The following is a 16,551-nucleotide window of genomic DNA, read 5'->3' as shown; positions in this document are numbered from 1 at the left end:
CACCTGCTGACATGCTTATTGATTTTAGAAAGAGAGGAAGGGAGGGAGAGGGAAAGAGAGAGAAGCATCAGTGCGAGAGAAACAAGAGATTGGTTGCCCCTCAAACGCATCTCAACTGGGGACAGCAGAGTCTGCGTCCCAAGCAGAGACCGAACCTGCAACTGAGGTGTGTGCCCTGACCTGAATCGGACCTGCAACCTTTCGTTTTATGGGACAAGGCTCCACCCAAGTGAGCCACATCAGCCAGGGCTATCACTTACTTTTGAGACTGCTTAAATGCCTGCTCTATGCATTCTGATCAAGTTTGAGAGCTTCAATCAGTGGTAAGATATCTTACCACAATAAGAACTTCCTACATTTTATTATTTTGTTTTAATTCTGCATCAGAGAGGAATGTTATACATCACTCTATGTAACAACAGGACTCCAACTTTAATTAAAACCAAACTGAAATTTAACTAAATTATGCAACAAGTACAAATAATTATGTGACAATAGAATAAATATTTTCCAAGCATGGCTTGAAAAATTTTTCTAAGTTTGTGAGGGCTCAGCTTATGTTTCTTTTTGGTATTTATCAGGGTTTTTTTTTTTTTTGCTTATTGTTTGACCTGTATTATCAGACAATCATTATTTCTGAATGTCAAAAACCAAAAAATATATATAATAGCTCTGAAAAAATGTTACTATTATTACTAGGCTTTTCAGGCACAAACATAAGGAAAATTAAAGTAGAAATAAAAAGAGCCAAAGAAAGGATCAAGATTTTCAAATAACTATAAAGGCAAGAAAAAGAAGCTTTTCCAGAAATAATAAACATACCTGGCTTCGTGTAAAGGAGTCTCCCCGGTTCACACCACACCAGCCCTGCTGGCCCTTGGCCTTTTCATTTCCTGTTCCTCCCAAGCTCTGTCCGGATTCATGTGTAGTTTCTGACTAACTCCTACTCACCCTTTGAGTCATTTCCTCAAGGACTTTTGTCTGCAGACTAGGTTTGAATCCCCACATTATTCAAAACACCCCATATCCTTCTCTTGGTAGCATTTATTACAGTTATAATTCCTTCTATAATTAATGACTATCTGTTCTACTAGATCACAAGTTTCATACTGACAGGACTGACTAGCAGAACGCCTGGCAATTGTAGCACTCATTTACAAAAGCAGAATAATGGAGCAGAAAGAGCATTTAAAACTATCCCATCAAAGTCTTTATGAAGGGCCTTCTATGTGCCAGTCCTCTGCCAAATCTTTTATACAATCTGTTGTCTTTCCCTCAGAATTAGCCTACGAGGGATGCATTTTTCTTCTGCATTTACCATTGAGAAAACTGTTGAGCTCTGAAGTTAAGTAATGCTGTGCAGAGTGGTAAACACTGAGCGCAGGGCCTCCAGCTCGCAGTTGAGTGCTTTTTCCGCTGCATCTTTCCCTCAGGTTGCTCGTTATCGGTTCCTGGGTCACGTTCAAGGACAGTTTCTGTGGGACTCATTTCCATTCACTTCTCTTCGGTTTTCTCCTCTATATCATGGAAGGAATCAACCTATGGACCAATGTTCCTAAAAGTGTGGTCCACAGTCCATCAGTCCCAGACTCATGGAGGGAAGATGGATGTTCTTATGAAAAATTCAGATTCAAGAGCCTCAGCCGGACTCATTGAATCCAGCTATAGGGAAGGGCGGGGGGGGGGGGGGCAAGGTCCAGGAATATGCATTTTAACAGGCTCTTGAGGTAATTCTTAAGCATGTCTAAATTAAGAACACTGTTAGTTTTTATTCCAAAGTTCCCTCCAGCTTTGATGGTCATTGCTTCTAAATTTAGAGAGTATGTCATTGTATCTCTATCATCTTTTACAGAGCCTGGAACTCAATACACTTCTAGTGAATGAATATATTTGAATTTGGAAGACTGAGTCAAGTCCTGGCTTTGGTATTTGCCAACTGCGATCCTTGGGAAAATTACTTCACCTCTTTGACCCTTGGTGTTGCCATCTTTAAGATGAAAATAATAATAACAGTCCTTATTCTGGCTCCCAACAGTTGATGTGGAAGATAAATTAAATCATGTTTTTGAAAGCTCTTGATGCCAATTTGAAGATGATTTTAGTTGAAGAACCACGGCAGGTCTGAAGTGAACACCAACAGGAGATATTTCAGTCCTTCACATTCATGGATGGCTCGCCTACAGCTCTCTCGAGTGCACTAAATAGGGGGTTTATTAGAACACACACAAAAATAACCACCACGTTTCAAAATCACATTTCGGTTCAAAGTAGGAAGGGTCCTTCCGAGAGAGTGTTTGTAGAAGAAATCTGAGGCATTCCCATAGTTCCCCCTGGTGGAGCTTCAGAAATCTACCGTTCTTGCCACATATTTGCTGCTTGCTTAGCAGAGAGATTAATTTGTCAGTGCATGTATCTGTTCTCCACCAAGACTAGGGGCTTTTTGTGGAGGTTCTCTCTATCTCCAGGGCCTAGCCTTTATTTGTGCGTGCATTCATCAACCATTAGTGAGCACCCATGATGCTGGGTGCTGTGCTTGGCACCCAGGAACACAGCAGAGGGGCCAGATGGTCCCAGCCCTGAGAGCCCTCACAGTCAAGTAGTGGAGACAGACAAGCAGATGGCCAACAACAGTTAGGTGTGCCAGGCAGGAGGAGGTTCGGGAAACTGTGGAAGCCACCTTCTTTGGCTAGAACCCAATGATCAGTTTTGAGAAAAGCCATGACACATTACGGGACAGGTGGGGGGAAATGAGTCATAAAATGTAAACAGGAGCCAAATAGAGTTCAGCTTTTATCCTAAGGTCAATGCGGAGCAACCGAACAGCTTTATTTTTTATTTACTTAACACTAAGTCTATATAACAGCTTGTCTGGCAGAGGAAAGAGCAGCAGAATAGTGTTCTCTTCTGTTGCAACTTCAAATTGTGTCAGACAGTTTAGCAACTGAACTGTTTTTTTTTTTAATCCTTACCCCCGGGGCACTTTTCCCAGGACTTCACAGAGGAAGGAAGGGAGAGAGGAAGGTGTTAGGGTGGTCGGTGAGGCAGGCTGTGGAAGGAATCACAAAGAGAAGAAAGTGTAGAGGGTAAAGTTTTTATTGATTCTCCAAGAAAGGAGAGGGGCACAGTGTAGGGAGAAACGCCAGCAGTGAGGGGTGGGGGCTTTGAGCTTTTACTGGATTATAATTGGATTAAAAAGGTGTGTCGGGGGCGGGGGGGGGGGGGGGGGGGAGGCCCCGGGGCTGCTGGGACATCGTAACAGGGGCTGCAGTTTGTTCCAATTTTGTCTTCCTCCCATGGCTGTAGGAAAGGTTAGTTCTGTTCTTGCTTCCAGTGGTTTCCAGTCTTGGGAACAGAGGCTCAGAAGAGTGAAATGGCAGTGTGTTTAACAAGGTCATAGGCCTGCTCAGCAAAGGGTGCCACAAAGCAAATGGCACTGGCTTTGTCCTTTCAGGACTGAGAGAGAGAGAGAGAGAGAGAGAGAGAGAGGGAGAGAGAGACATCTATGTGAGAGAAAAGCACTGATTGGTTGCCCACAGCACCCAGGGCAGCAGTTGGGAGGGTTTAAGCAGAGGAATAATTAGATTAGATTTTTAGATTTTGTTCTTTAAAGATCATTCTGCCTATGGGAAGAACTGAGTGGAGGAGACAAGACCAGAGGTAGAAAGGCCAGTTAGGAAGCTGCTGTACATAGTTCAGGTGATAAATAAATGCTTGGCTAGGAGGGGCACACATGGAGTTTAGAATGTATCGGTAAACTTGCATTTCTTTCCCTGGGTGAGGTATAAAAGTATTTTATCCCTCACATCTTATATCACATTACACAAATTCAGCTCTTGCTCCTTGCCCAGATGGGAATAAACCTCTAACTCCCCTCCACTCCCACTTTCCTTATTTAGCCTCAGGTCAGTGCTGCCCTGCCCACATCCCCCCCCACACCCCGCCACACACACACCCCCACACCCCTCAGCTTCTGACTTGGCTGCGGCCCACCTCCGGCTGGAAGCCCTCTAGCCAGTCTCAAGTACTCCTGCTTCCCAGTTTTCACTCATATATTTCCTTTGCTTTGTGTTGAATTTATTCATATACCGTGTATGCCTCCTCCCCTTTGCTAATTCACAGCCTACTTGCCTTTCAAAAATCAGCTCAAATTCCAATTCAGTTCACTTCAGTTGAACCCTTTTTTCTGAGGGCTTATTACCTGCTTGCCTTGGTTTGGGGCCCTGTGGGTACTGCTGCACAGAGCCGCCGATTCCAGCCCTGGGAGCTAGCTCACCGCTGCCTGGCTGAGTCCCACACACAGACCACATCCTCACTGCGAGGGAAGGGCTGTGACAGAGGTCAGCAAAGGGAGCTATGGCAGCACAGAGTGCGGGACCCCTGCCCTGCTTGTGAAACACTTAGAATAGAATGTTCCCCTGGATTGCACACTGAGTCACGCCCTACCAGAACACACTGCTCCATCCAGGGGAGCCCTGACGGAACCGTGGCAGTCATTAATTGGGCGTTTGAAACGGGGGTCCAGGAACTACCCCGACTTCTTCTAAGTTAGCTTTTCAGATTGAAAACCAAGCCACAAACCCCAGAGACAAACTCAATACCTGGTGGGCAGAGTCCCTTTCTGCAGCTCGTAATAAGTGCTGCACAATCCCAGAACACTTCACTTTGTTGGTGTTGACCCAGACATCAGTGTTCCAGAAAAAGAGAAGCCTGCTAAACTACACCCTGACTCATTAACCCCAGCAACTTCCGTGTTCCCAAGCCATAAAAACCCCTAAGCTCCACATTTGGGGTGCAGAACCTGGGGCCCTATCTTGGTGTCCTCGCCCTCTGCAGAGCCATAATAAATCTGCCTTCTCCTTTATCAGTGACCCTGGTCTAAATTCTTTTATATCAGGAGACAAGAACCCAAACTTGTTGGTAACACTTGTTCGGTGTGGTGGGGTTGGGGGTCAGGCAGGAAAGGCTTTTTGGAAGGGATGATGCTTGAGTTGAGGGTTACAGGAGTTGTCTGCAAAGCAGAGAGGTGTCAAGGAGAGAGCTGCAGGCAGAGTCCCCTCCATGCTATGTTTGTTGTGCTACCCTCATGACAGGTGGAAGTCCCACCTTTCACTACTCTGGGTGGGCTAGCGCCCCCATTTCTAGGATATCATATTAATTCTGGATCAGCTCCTTGAAAACTGTGCATAGGGTGATCAGAAAGGTGAGGGGGACCAAAAACTGGCCATACAAGGAACAGTAGCTGAATTACGCATATTTAGACTGAAGGTTTTTTTGTTTTGTTTTGTTTTTTAGTGAAAAGAAAATGGACCTTTGTGTAACACTGAGTTTCCAAGTGCAACTGAAGGGTAGATGCTGCTGGAGGTAGACTAAATTTTTTCCAACATTTGAATCCCCCATTAGATGTGTGCCACCCTGTCTGCACATAACTTCCAGTTGGTAAGTTAATTCTCTCCATGCCTTGCTGCCAGGGTAACTGCAGTGGCCCACCTCCCACTGCCATCCAGGATGTCCTTCACTATCAGCCTCTAGCTCCAGCTCCGAGGCAGGCAGGTGACACCAGACCAGCCAACTGGGCCTTCCCTCCAGGTACTCTGAATCCAAAGTCTGGAGGAACAAAGGTGATTTACCTGGTGGCGCAGGGGCAGGGAGAAAGCTGTCTTGGACAGGCTGTTCCAACAATGCCATGTTTGCTGTGTCTGTTTTCCTACTTACTAGCCCTTTGGAGTACCCTTGGTACCTGTGCATTTCCAAGCCAATAAATATTTATAAAATGCATGAATGAAGCACAGGGATAAAGGTCAAAGGCTAATTTAAAGCAAATTACACGCAAGGCTGGAATATTTAATGATCAGAACCAGAGGAAAAGAGAGGGAAATAAAGACAAGCAGGAGAATGATCCCATCACTAAAATAAATGAGGAAGTGCTAATTTAGGGAGGGAAGGGAGAATGGCGAATAAAAAAAGTTTTGTTGTGATCCCTCCTCCAAGACATCCCCATTTGTGCGCACATCTCCTCTTTTCCTTTGGGAGTCATAAAAGTTCTTTTATTTTTGGTGAGTTAGCTTCCTGGTCTCTGTTTAGATGCGCCTCAGGCCAGTGGCCTCAGAGACTGTAAGGACCTTGTCAAATAGCAGCACACCCAGTGGCAGCAGGAATCAAAGATGACTCGGCGGTTTTGAACCAGGATACAAAGGCACTAAGAAAAGGACATGGGTAGGGATGATGCTGAGGCAGCAAGAAGTAGGTAATGCCTGGATGACCTGTGGACTAATGGGTTTATAAAGCTCTGGAGCTGGTGCTATCACTACCGCATGCTTCTCACGTGCAACTTTGTGCATATGCAGAATCAGGAAGTGAGTGTTTTTCTTCTGCAGGCAGAAACATGAACTCATTCATTCAATATTTACTAGGCACCTGCTCTGTTGCCATGCACTGTTCTAGGCAGCATTAAAGTAGTGAAAAAGCTACACTCATGGAGACCACGGAGACACATAATACTGTTACTGGACAGGGTCTGGCCCTGAGTGCATCTGCCTTTAGGGCCAGCTGCAGTGTCTGGGCTCTTGATTTCATACAGGAAAGATTTCACAACACGAGTCCGCTGACTGGGAGGGTACGTTTAGTAAAGCTGGGGACAGTAGAACAAGGAAGGGCTCAGTGTGGAAGAAGCAACAAGAGAGCCTAGGGTGGGCCGCCTTAGCTCCCTGAGAAGTCAGAGAAAAGGCTGGCCTTGGGAACAAGTTCAGGGCGTTAACCTGGGATATAAGCTCCCAGCCACCCATTGCCTTGCAGGGGTGTCCACCCCACAGGCCGCCCAGGATGGCTATGAATGCAGCCCAACACAAAATCGTAAATTTACTTAAGACCTTTTTTTGTTCATCAGTTTTCATTAGTGTTTGTATATTCAATGTGTGGCCCAAAACAACTTTTCTTCTTTCAATGTGGCCCAGAGAGGCCAAAAGGTGGGATGCCCCTGCTAGAGTTTAGGAGACAGTTGCCAGTGAAGAAGGAAGGGGGCTGCTCCCCAGAAGGAAAGCATGGGAGCTGCGTTCTTTGTCTTGAGGTTTTTCTCTCTCTCTTGCAGGCAGGAACCTTAGGGGAGGCCTCAGGGTGGTTTCAGTAGCACATTCATCAGGGCTCCAGGTGTGCCCTTTCAGGGGCATGGTCTCCACTGATTGGGCAGTGGCAAGGCAGGGGGTCTTTAGTCACTGCAGTTAGTTCTGGAGTCACCCAAGTGGTTTTGCTGCTTTTCTGGGCCTGGAGCTGAAACACAACTGAGGCCAGATGTTATCTCTGGGGAGGCGACCTTTGTCTCTGGCTGTAAATTGCTCTGCCAGTTTGTTCACTGTTTGTCTCAGTTTCTCTGTTCTACTTGCCAGACTATGTCCCTGCCTCAGTGCTACTTAATTTATTTGTCCACTTGTTTGTGTGCGATGAACAACAATATTATGTTAGCAGATCCTAAGATGGACAGACAAATTGGTCAACTGAAAGAGAGAAAGAAAAACAAGATGGACAGAACTTTAATACAAACTTTTCTAGGACTTCTGATGAACCAATAAAAAAATACTGACTGAAAAATGAGCTACAATATTTATTTAGGCTCAGTGTAGATTCTAGAGTATGCTACGCATGCATTTCAAAAACTATTCAGTTTGGATAGTAAACTTTATGAACTACACAGTTGTCTAAGATATAAAAATTACACAGAAATTCATGCTTATGAAGAGACCTGTTTATTACTGATAACATTTCATTTGGCTAAAACCACAAGAAATCCACACACAAATACTTAAAGTGCAAATTCTCACAGGCAGTATTTATAATACACCCTGGTGTTTTCTTAGGGAAAAATGGGAAGAGATTGACAGAAACTGTTAAAACAAGGGCACAAATTTGAATTGCTGCTGCACAGTCAGGAAAACAAATTAATTCTTAACCCATACATTTTCTCTGGCATGTTCAATAATGTACACAAAGAGTTTATTTTAGCCTATAAGAAGAAGGCCTCACCACGGATAGATGCAGATCCTTGCTTGAGTGGCTCCTGTAAGATATATGCTGAATCATAACGCTGGACAACAATGTACCACATGGTATCGAGTTAGTTATGACTCACTTGAAAGGTAGCACTAGGAGGCTCAAAATGGCACTTATATTAGTGATGCTAAGTTTTCGTAGACACTTTGTTAGCCTCTTGGCCAATACCTCGCTTTGAGTGTAAAATACTAGGCGTTATACACAATTTCCAAATAGAAAATTTCTTTCTCCAAAGAAACCAAATATTTAAGGGCGTGTGTGCTTGATAAACATTACTTATTTTAAATTTCAGTAATGAGAATTATTCTAAAAGCTGAATTAGAAAATTATATTTTTGATTGTTCTTAAATGTTTTGCTTCTTTAAAATAAAATCCCTTAATTACTATTATCATCAATTAAGCACGCTGCACCAGCCACTACACTAGGTGGTGGATATGAGAACATAATAAAGGGAGCGGATAGTCAAGAAGGATCTCGGTCAAGGAATGCCAACAAATTAACGAGAACAAACAGGCCAACACCTCAGCTATATTATAAGGTTCACTGGTAACATAACAGTTTCAGGTCAGTTTAAACTGGCATTCATACTTTCAAAGGGCAGCTCCTAAAGGGCAGGAAATATCCCAGTGATGTTCTGTGTTTCTGTTTCTTGCCCTGGAGTCAGGGTGTGTGCGCCCAGGGACCTGCAGCGATTGGAAGGGGCTGGGGGAGAAAACGGAGGCCTGTGATGAACACGGTGCTCCTTTCAGGCAGCACCCGTTTTGGTGGATATTGAAGGAATCATTTTTATATCAACACATTCTTATTGTGGAGAACGCAAACTTCACTCACACTGTTGAGACGTCACATGACATTGCATGAGTGGCAGGTGCGCCTGACTTTGCTCTCAGGCCCCTCCCCCTACACATGCTGCTTTGGGGTCATGCCGGGGAAAAACTTTGAGAAGCAAAACTTTGGCTATGTCACTTTGCCCTTATCTTGGTTGCTTCACTCATTCTTTTATGTTCTCTTTTTAAAATACATAGTCTTTAATTAATAAAGAGAAAAGATGGCTTAATGGATAGCACAGGATGATGAACATGTTAAAGCAACCACAGGCGAATGCTAACTGTTTCCGACTAGCTCTGAAGTCCCGCTGTGTACTGAGACAATGGGGGTTCTCTTCTCTCTACTCAGACGCCTTCTGGCTATGGTAAGATGCTCTGAGGCACAAATACAAAAAAATATTTCCTCAAATCTTGTGCTTTGGTTGCCCAAAGTACAAGGAAACTGAAAAGAAAATGCTAGATCAACTGATCATTCATTTGGGTTAGTACGATTCTCTCCTCATCAGTTTTTAGAGCAATCTTAGAAAACAAATGAATTGTAAAAGGCCATAATAAGTTAACACATAGTATCCAGACAGACTACACAAAGTTATGAAATAGATTTAAAATTACTTCTTACACTGTCTTATTCTCACAATAACAAAATACCCAAAAGTCCACAAACCAACTTAGTTTATGAATAAGCTTAAAGCATCCTGGAGGATACAGTTAGGACTGATCAGTGAGGTAATAGGGCAAGAGCATTTCACAGTAACAAAATGTGGGAGGGCACATAGGGAAGAGGGAGGTAGAGAAAAAAGGGCATGGAATTAAATGTATCTAAGCTGAATTTGGACTTTTCAAGCATCACAAATGACAATGGAAAAGACCTGAACGAAAAACCAATAGCAGCAGCTCAAGAACAGCTTCTCCATTAAACTCCAGCTGAGCAACCTTTTCAGGAAACAGGAGTTTGAGTTCCTATATGAAGATATTCCAAAGTATCCAATTTCTCAGAAAACTCTACAGAAGTTACTATATCCACATAACAATAGGCTATATTTAAAACAAACCCCTCAAATATCCTATGATGCAATACATTCTTCAAGATGAACAACGCTGTGTTCAAGTCTCAATTTACCAGATTAAATTAAAAATAACACCTAAGCAGGTCTTCACTCACCCCATTCACGCATCTACCACTCAAAAAAACAAAACAAAACAAAACAAAAAACAAAAAAAACCCCTCTCCTGTGAGCTAAATTCCTACAGATGCGGAGTGAGATTCAAATGTGACTTCCAGTGATCTTTATGACATCTTTGCCTCAACCTGAGTTTTAAAAAAAGGTTTAGAAGAGATTTATAAAAGCCATTTAGTATATCCTGTACTGTTTAAATTTTTTATTCTCTTGAAAATAAAAAACTCAAAAAGAAGGCTTCATAATGATTCCTGCCCAAGTTTTTAAATCTTAAACTACACATGCTGCCTTTTTTCTTTTTAAAGTTCCTCATTCCCCCCTATTTTATCCTTGCCAGAGACGGAAGACAGTTTTATCATATTACTTCCTAATTTAAGTCGTTCAATAAATGACTCAATAACTTCAGATTAAATTATCTCAAGAGCTTTCTCCTCTCCAGAGTTAAATAATCTTAATTTTTTTACTTTTCTTTACTCAGAGGTTTTATTTTTCCGTCTATACGTTATTCCTTTTCATTTGGGCTATATCCCCTACCCAGTCTCATAGGATCCTAAGAAACAACAACATCCCCGAAACTGAATTGGTAAGAGGGGCACTTTTTCTGGAGTTTTACCACTTGGCCTCCTCAGTGGTCACTAATAAAAGAAAACAAAAGGTTCCCTAATCACTCATCATCACAACAAATAAACACAAGTAAACCACTTACCCACAGTTTATTCCCTATTTTTAGGGTGATAAATTTGCCCTTGACAAGAAGCACTTCCCTGCCACCTTACTGACCTTTCCATTGTTTGCTTATTTCTACTGTTTATTTCCAGCCTACACTTTAATCCGGCCCCACTAATTCTTTCCTTTGCCCCAGAGCTCTCGAGAGTCCCAGTTCTGATCTGCACATTGAGTGAGAATGCACCAATTTCCATAATATTGCTCATAATGAAAAAAATAAACACTGCACAGCCCCAGGCTCAGACCCACTGGCCAGCACGTCTGTTCGTCCTGGTTGGCTCGGGCTCCTGAATTATCCTGTCGGGCAAGTGTCCCACCCACTGTATCGAGGTCATGTTAGATATCGCACTCAGCCAGACTTGAGAGCTTGGCCAGAATTAAATAATTCCCTCAATCTATACACTACAGGAACACTAATTTTGTTAATTTTAACTTTGGATTTTTCAATTTTCGAGATAAGAATCCAAGCTTTAATAGCTTTTCGCCTTAAGACAACTTAGATATTACATTATATTAAAGCTCTCCAATAAAACTGTTCTCCTTATAATAATAGAATGACAATCATAACATGGCTTTAGGGATTACAAATGGGCTATTGTATCATTTTAGCTCCACTTTGTCCTTCAGTCAATGGAAAAAAGACATGGAAACCAAATATACATATTTTCCATACATATAGCATTGCTCATACCACTTTGTAGGATATAGGCCATTTCCTAAATTACAGTCTACATTCCTAAAAGCAAATAAAGCAAAAAAAATTCTACACATTTCTCCGAGTGCAAAGCCTTTGAAAACACATTCATTTAGAAATACAGTGCTCTACATTTAGCTAGCTAGCTGTCTATTATCTACAGTCACACAAGACCCCTCTATAAGAAAGGAACAAATGAACAATAGTGGCAATACAATAATTTGAAAATTATATATGGATTATGTGGGTTCATCCAAATGTTAGCCGATAGCTACAACAAACCAAACCATGATTTAATAAGTATATCAATCAGCTCAAATTTTGTATCACCATTTTTTTTAGGAAACATTTTGGGAAATACATTTTCACCAGTTATCATCCGCAGGCAATTTGTTCAGATAACTATGCTCAAGGCCTTGTTATTGTTACCTCTTCACTGCACCACGTGTGTGTAAGTGTCCCTCGAGCTATGCGCTCGACAGGATGCACTTCAAGGAGACTGAACAGAGCTCCTCTGCTGTTCTCTTTAGAAGACTGCAGAATCGACCAGTCCCTTCCAGTTTATTAGTTACTCCTGTGATCGGAGATTCTATGGAAGCCAGCAAGATAGTACGATAAACTGGATGGTAGTTTTAGTGTTTCGTAATATCTGAATGTTTTATTTCTTAGTAAAATTAGCATTACTTCATCTGATAAAGGAATAAATCCACTTACAAAAATTAATTCAGAAGTTAGGCTTTTCAGTACATTCAGAGCTCCTGTCTCAGATTTTTTCTTTACTCAAAGGCTGTGATAACTGAACCCTTAATTCTAACATGAAGATGCCTAACTACAGTTACACGGAGCCTACTTTTATTAAGATTTTTATATACATTCATAAGATTTTAAAGTCAGCAAACCTTTTTAATACAGAGGGAGAGCACCTATATAGTTTGGAAGATTTTCCTTAACTGTCTGAGAATGAACTGATGAAATGCTCTTCAGTGCAGGAACACTGCTTCAGCTCACGCCATCCCCTGAGAAGGCACTGAGAAATCTGACAAGAACAAAGCTTCTAGGAGTGTTGCCACTATTGTTTTATGTTCAGCACACACTGGAATTGCAAACACATACAACAAATTTACACTGCACCAACAGCACCTGACACAGAAGAGCTATAAACCACATTTGTAACATCTGTTCTGAGCTAGAAATGCTAACTACCTTATTTCAAATACCCTAATTTGTAAGTCAATACCTATGATGTAACATGGACACTTTCCCACAGTGTTCTGAGAGTAAGTGCTGTTTTCTTGCCAATTTTATGAGATAATTTCTTTAACTAATTCTACAATTATGTAACTGCCTATTTAAAAAATCCATGCTATACACAATCACAAGAACATGGAACTAAGCTTACTTAATCATACTGGAACAAGAAAACTCACTTTTGCACTGTTTTGTTTCTGTTAAAGGAAGAATGTGTTATTATAATACTTTTAATGTAATACTTTTGTTCAAGAATATGAAAAAACTTGAATCATTTTCTCTCCAGACCATTTCATGTCAAAGTTACACCATTTGTTTAATCAGACGGCCAAAAAGAAAGAAAAGAAAAGTGAACAGACACTCGGCCAGATGAAGGAGAGGGAGAGGCTAACTCGAGTTCTGCAGGCGGAGCTCCCGGTCGTCCGTCTGTCCGCCAGCACAGAGGATCCAGGAACGGCGGACCCGTGTCCACTAGACAGAACGCCAGATCAGGCCATTTTTACTGGGCTCAAGAAAATTCTCAATCAAAGCTTCAATGAGTTTCTTCAGTTCCTCTTCTAGTAAGGTGGTGTCACTAAGCAAAAAGATGAAGAGTTTTAAAAGTCTTGATTTTCAGAGCCTTAAAATGTTAATTGTTATAACTTTTAAAGTAGGCATATAACTTGATGGAATGCTTAAACAATTGGTAAACAAAAGAGAGATTCACTCATTTAAAACAAAACAAGACCAAAGCGGGAAAAAATCACAAAAAGAAATCGCAGAAGCTGAAGCTGAACTGCGTCAGGAGGAGGTCCTCGGCACAGGGTACATGGACAAGTTACAGGACTTCCAAAGATTTCTCCCAGTCGAAGTGATTTAATGACCTAGAACACCGATTCCAGGTATCAAGAGGAAATGGCCTCCTGAGACACCTGTGCGGATATTATGGGATGGCATGGCACGTCCTTCAGGGGGCACAGGCGAGTGTGACTGAAGGAATGAGATGTTTAAAAAATAAACGTACACTCACTAGTGCGCCCTTCAGAGTTACCGCCTGAAGAGCTGCTGCTGCTGCTCCAAACATTTCCAGAAAAGTCTCTTTTGAACTCCTCCACTTATTTTACATGCTACCCAACAAATCAGTTTTTATTACTTTTATAATCATCCTCTATTTTAAACCAAATATAGCAGCATTCCCCAATTTGGTTTACTTTAAACTCTGCTCTTCCCCTCCCCCCAAAGGAAATACAAAGATTTAGAAAAATCCAAAATGACGTACCTAGTAGGCAATTCCAAAAAAATCTTCCCCAAAATATACCGATCAATGACAACACTATCGGAAGTACTACTTTTAATACATTTAAATAGCCCTTGAATATGTTTATTAAAGTGAAGTTACTTATTCACATACTCTTAAAAGGAAATACATTGGGCAGACTAAGTCATATCACAGTAGATGTAGAAAATCGATATTTCACAATAAACAAACTATTTGTTGATTATTTCTTTTTGTTCGTCACTAAGGCTCAGAGAGCCTTTTCAGGACTACACATTTACCAGAATTTTAAAATTCAATTCCCAAATGGTACAGCTGCTTTGGAAAATTGTTTGGCAGTTTCTCAAAAGGTTGAATACAGAGCTACCCTATAACCCCACAGTTCTATTCTTAGACACACACCCAAGAGAAATGAAAACGTGTGTCCACATAAAAACTTGTACACAAACATTCTGTAGCACCATTATTCATAATAGCCCAACGGTGGAAATAACCCAAAGGTTTATCACCTGAAAAATGGATAAAAATGTGGTTTATACATATAGTGGAATAGTATTGGGCCATGAAAACAATTTTTAAAAAGAAAGGAATAAAGTGCTGATTCATGCTACAACATGGACGAACAGTGAGAACATTATGCTAAGTAGAAGATGCCGGTCACAAAAGCCACACACTGTGTAATCTCATGTCTGTGAAATGTTCAGAACAGGCAGCGCAGCTGCAGTGGCAGATAGTGGCGTGGTGGTCGCCTCAGGCCGGGAGCGGGGAATGGGAAGTGACTGCTCACGGCTGCGGGGTTTCCTTTTGGGGGGATGAAAATGTTCTAAAGGTGATTGCAGTGAGGCCACACAACTCCGAATACACTAAAAACCATTGAATCGTACACTTTAATGAGTGAACTCTTTGGTATGTGAATTAGATCTTAATAAAACTTTTACATATGATATTTAAAAAGTCGACCCTCACCTCTGCTCAGGCGATGCGCACATCTCTGCATAATACTTGATCTTCGGTTCTGTCCCGCTCGTCCGAAGGGTAGCAACACAGCCGTTTTGAAAAGTGAATGTAATCATCTGGCTGTTTTTACTCACGGGCAGCACCTGTGCACAATGGTAACGACAGCTTTATCACACCTGGTGACTTTTTCACTTTCAAGAGTTTCAGAATACATTACACTTATATGTGATGTTTAAAGTAGCCAAATTCATAGAAACAGAAAGTAACAGGGAGTTGCCAAGGGCTGAAGGGAGGGACCAACGAGGAGTTGTTTTGTGGGTGTGGAGCTTCAGGGCAGCACGGAGAAAAGGTTCTGGGCATCTGCACGGCCATGTGAACGTAGTTAACATGGCTGAACTGTGTGCTTAAAAATACTCAAGTTGGTAATTTTATGTTTTATTTTTAATTATTTACCACAATTAAAAATAAAAAATTTTTAAAGAATTGTAAAAGACAAAAGAAGGTTATCTACATAATTCACAAATATGCCCCTTACTGGACATTATAATAGTACATGCACTAAGCTCGGTACCTTACATAGATGATCTCTGGGCCTCGACAATAACCCCGCAAACTAAATATTACTGCCAATTTATAGGCAAGGCCCAAAGAGAGCACATGACCTGCTCAAGGTCATCATCCGCTAAGTGGCAGAGCAAGAAGTTCAAGCCAGGTCTACCTATAACAAAGTCTACACTGCCTCTACATTTGCCAAGTGCTTTCTAATTTTAAAGGCCTTTCACAGTTCATTACCATATTTCGCCATGTATAGTGTGCTCCTGTGTACAATGTGCACCCACGGCTTTGTGCACATTATACACAGGATTACTATACCCATGGTGTGTAATCATTATACCCATGCATAACGTCCACTCTATTTTTCCCTCAAAAATTTGGGCAAAAAGTGTGCACTATACATGGCAAAATACGGTAATAGTCACCAAAACAGAGTTCACATATCCTGGAGGATAGGCAAAACAATTCACTGGGGTGCAAAAATATTTAAGATATTTTTTACTGAAAAATTTTTTAACAAAGAAATGAAGCTTTATGGACAGTAAAGATATGGACCAATGCTGGTACTCTTCCCAGACCACAGATCAGTCTGTGAAGTCATCTCAAGGGAGCTGTGGGGTTTGCACAGAAACAGGGGTTGACAGTGGTGCCTTTGCTCAGGTGTCCTGAGCCTGGTCCTTCACTTCAGACCCCTCTCTTGGTTGGTGCCACCACCATATTCTCAGAGAACTTCCTCCCCCACTTTTTACTCATAGAATATCAATGAGCAAGTCCCATCTGTTCTATCCTTGACTCACCTGAACTTTGTCCAATTCTCTCCATCACTCCTGCTGCTATGATTAAGTTCAGGCTCCCATTCTCTCTTGTCTCAGTTACCAAAGCAGCACACTAACTGATCCACACATGCCACTCTTCCTTGTACCCCACACTCTAGAGAACTACTTGTGGTTCTTTAAAGGAGAATGAGCCTTCTCACCTCCAGACCTAGTACTTGCTGTTCCCTCCGCCCAAAACACCCTCTGTTCCTCCTACATCTGGGTAACTCCTGCTCCGACTCTGGAACTCAGCTC

The 16,551-nt window shown here is 41.9% G+C and overlaps 1 protein-coding gene across 1 annotated transcript in view; it reads right to left on the bottom strand.

Moving 5' to 3' along the window:
• Positions 1 to 7,720: 7,720 nt before the first annotated feature.
• Positions 7,721 to 16,551, bottom strand: part of PGM2L1 (phosphoglucomutase 2 like 1) — a 49,306-nt gene continuing 40,475 nt past the window's right edge. The window contains exons 13-14 of the mRNA XM_028517199.2: positions 14,936 to 15,069; positions 7,721 to 13,288 (exon numbers count right to left, since the gene is read on the bottom strand). Coding sequence (XP_028373000.1) covers positions 13,186 to 13,288; positions 14,936 to 15,069 — 237 coding nt within the window. The 3' untranslated portion in view covers positions 7,721 to 13,185. The remainder of the gene's footprint in view (positions 13,289 to 14,935; positions 15,070 to 16,551) is intronic.

Source organism: Phyllostomus discolor, chromosome 6 (genome assembly GCF_004126475.2).
Source record: "Phyllostomus discolor isolate MPI-MPIP mPhyDis1 chromosome 6, mPhyDis1.pri.v3, whole genome shotgun sequence".
Classification (NCBI taxonomy): Eukaryota; Metazoa; Chordata; class Mammalia; order Chiroptera; family Phyllostomidae; genus Phyllostomus; species Phyllostomus discolor.
Note: the sequence above shows the minus strand (reverse complement) of the source record. Positions and strands in the feature narration are given on the sequence as shown.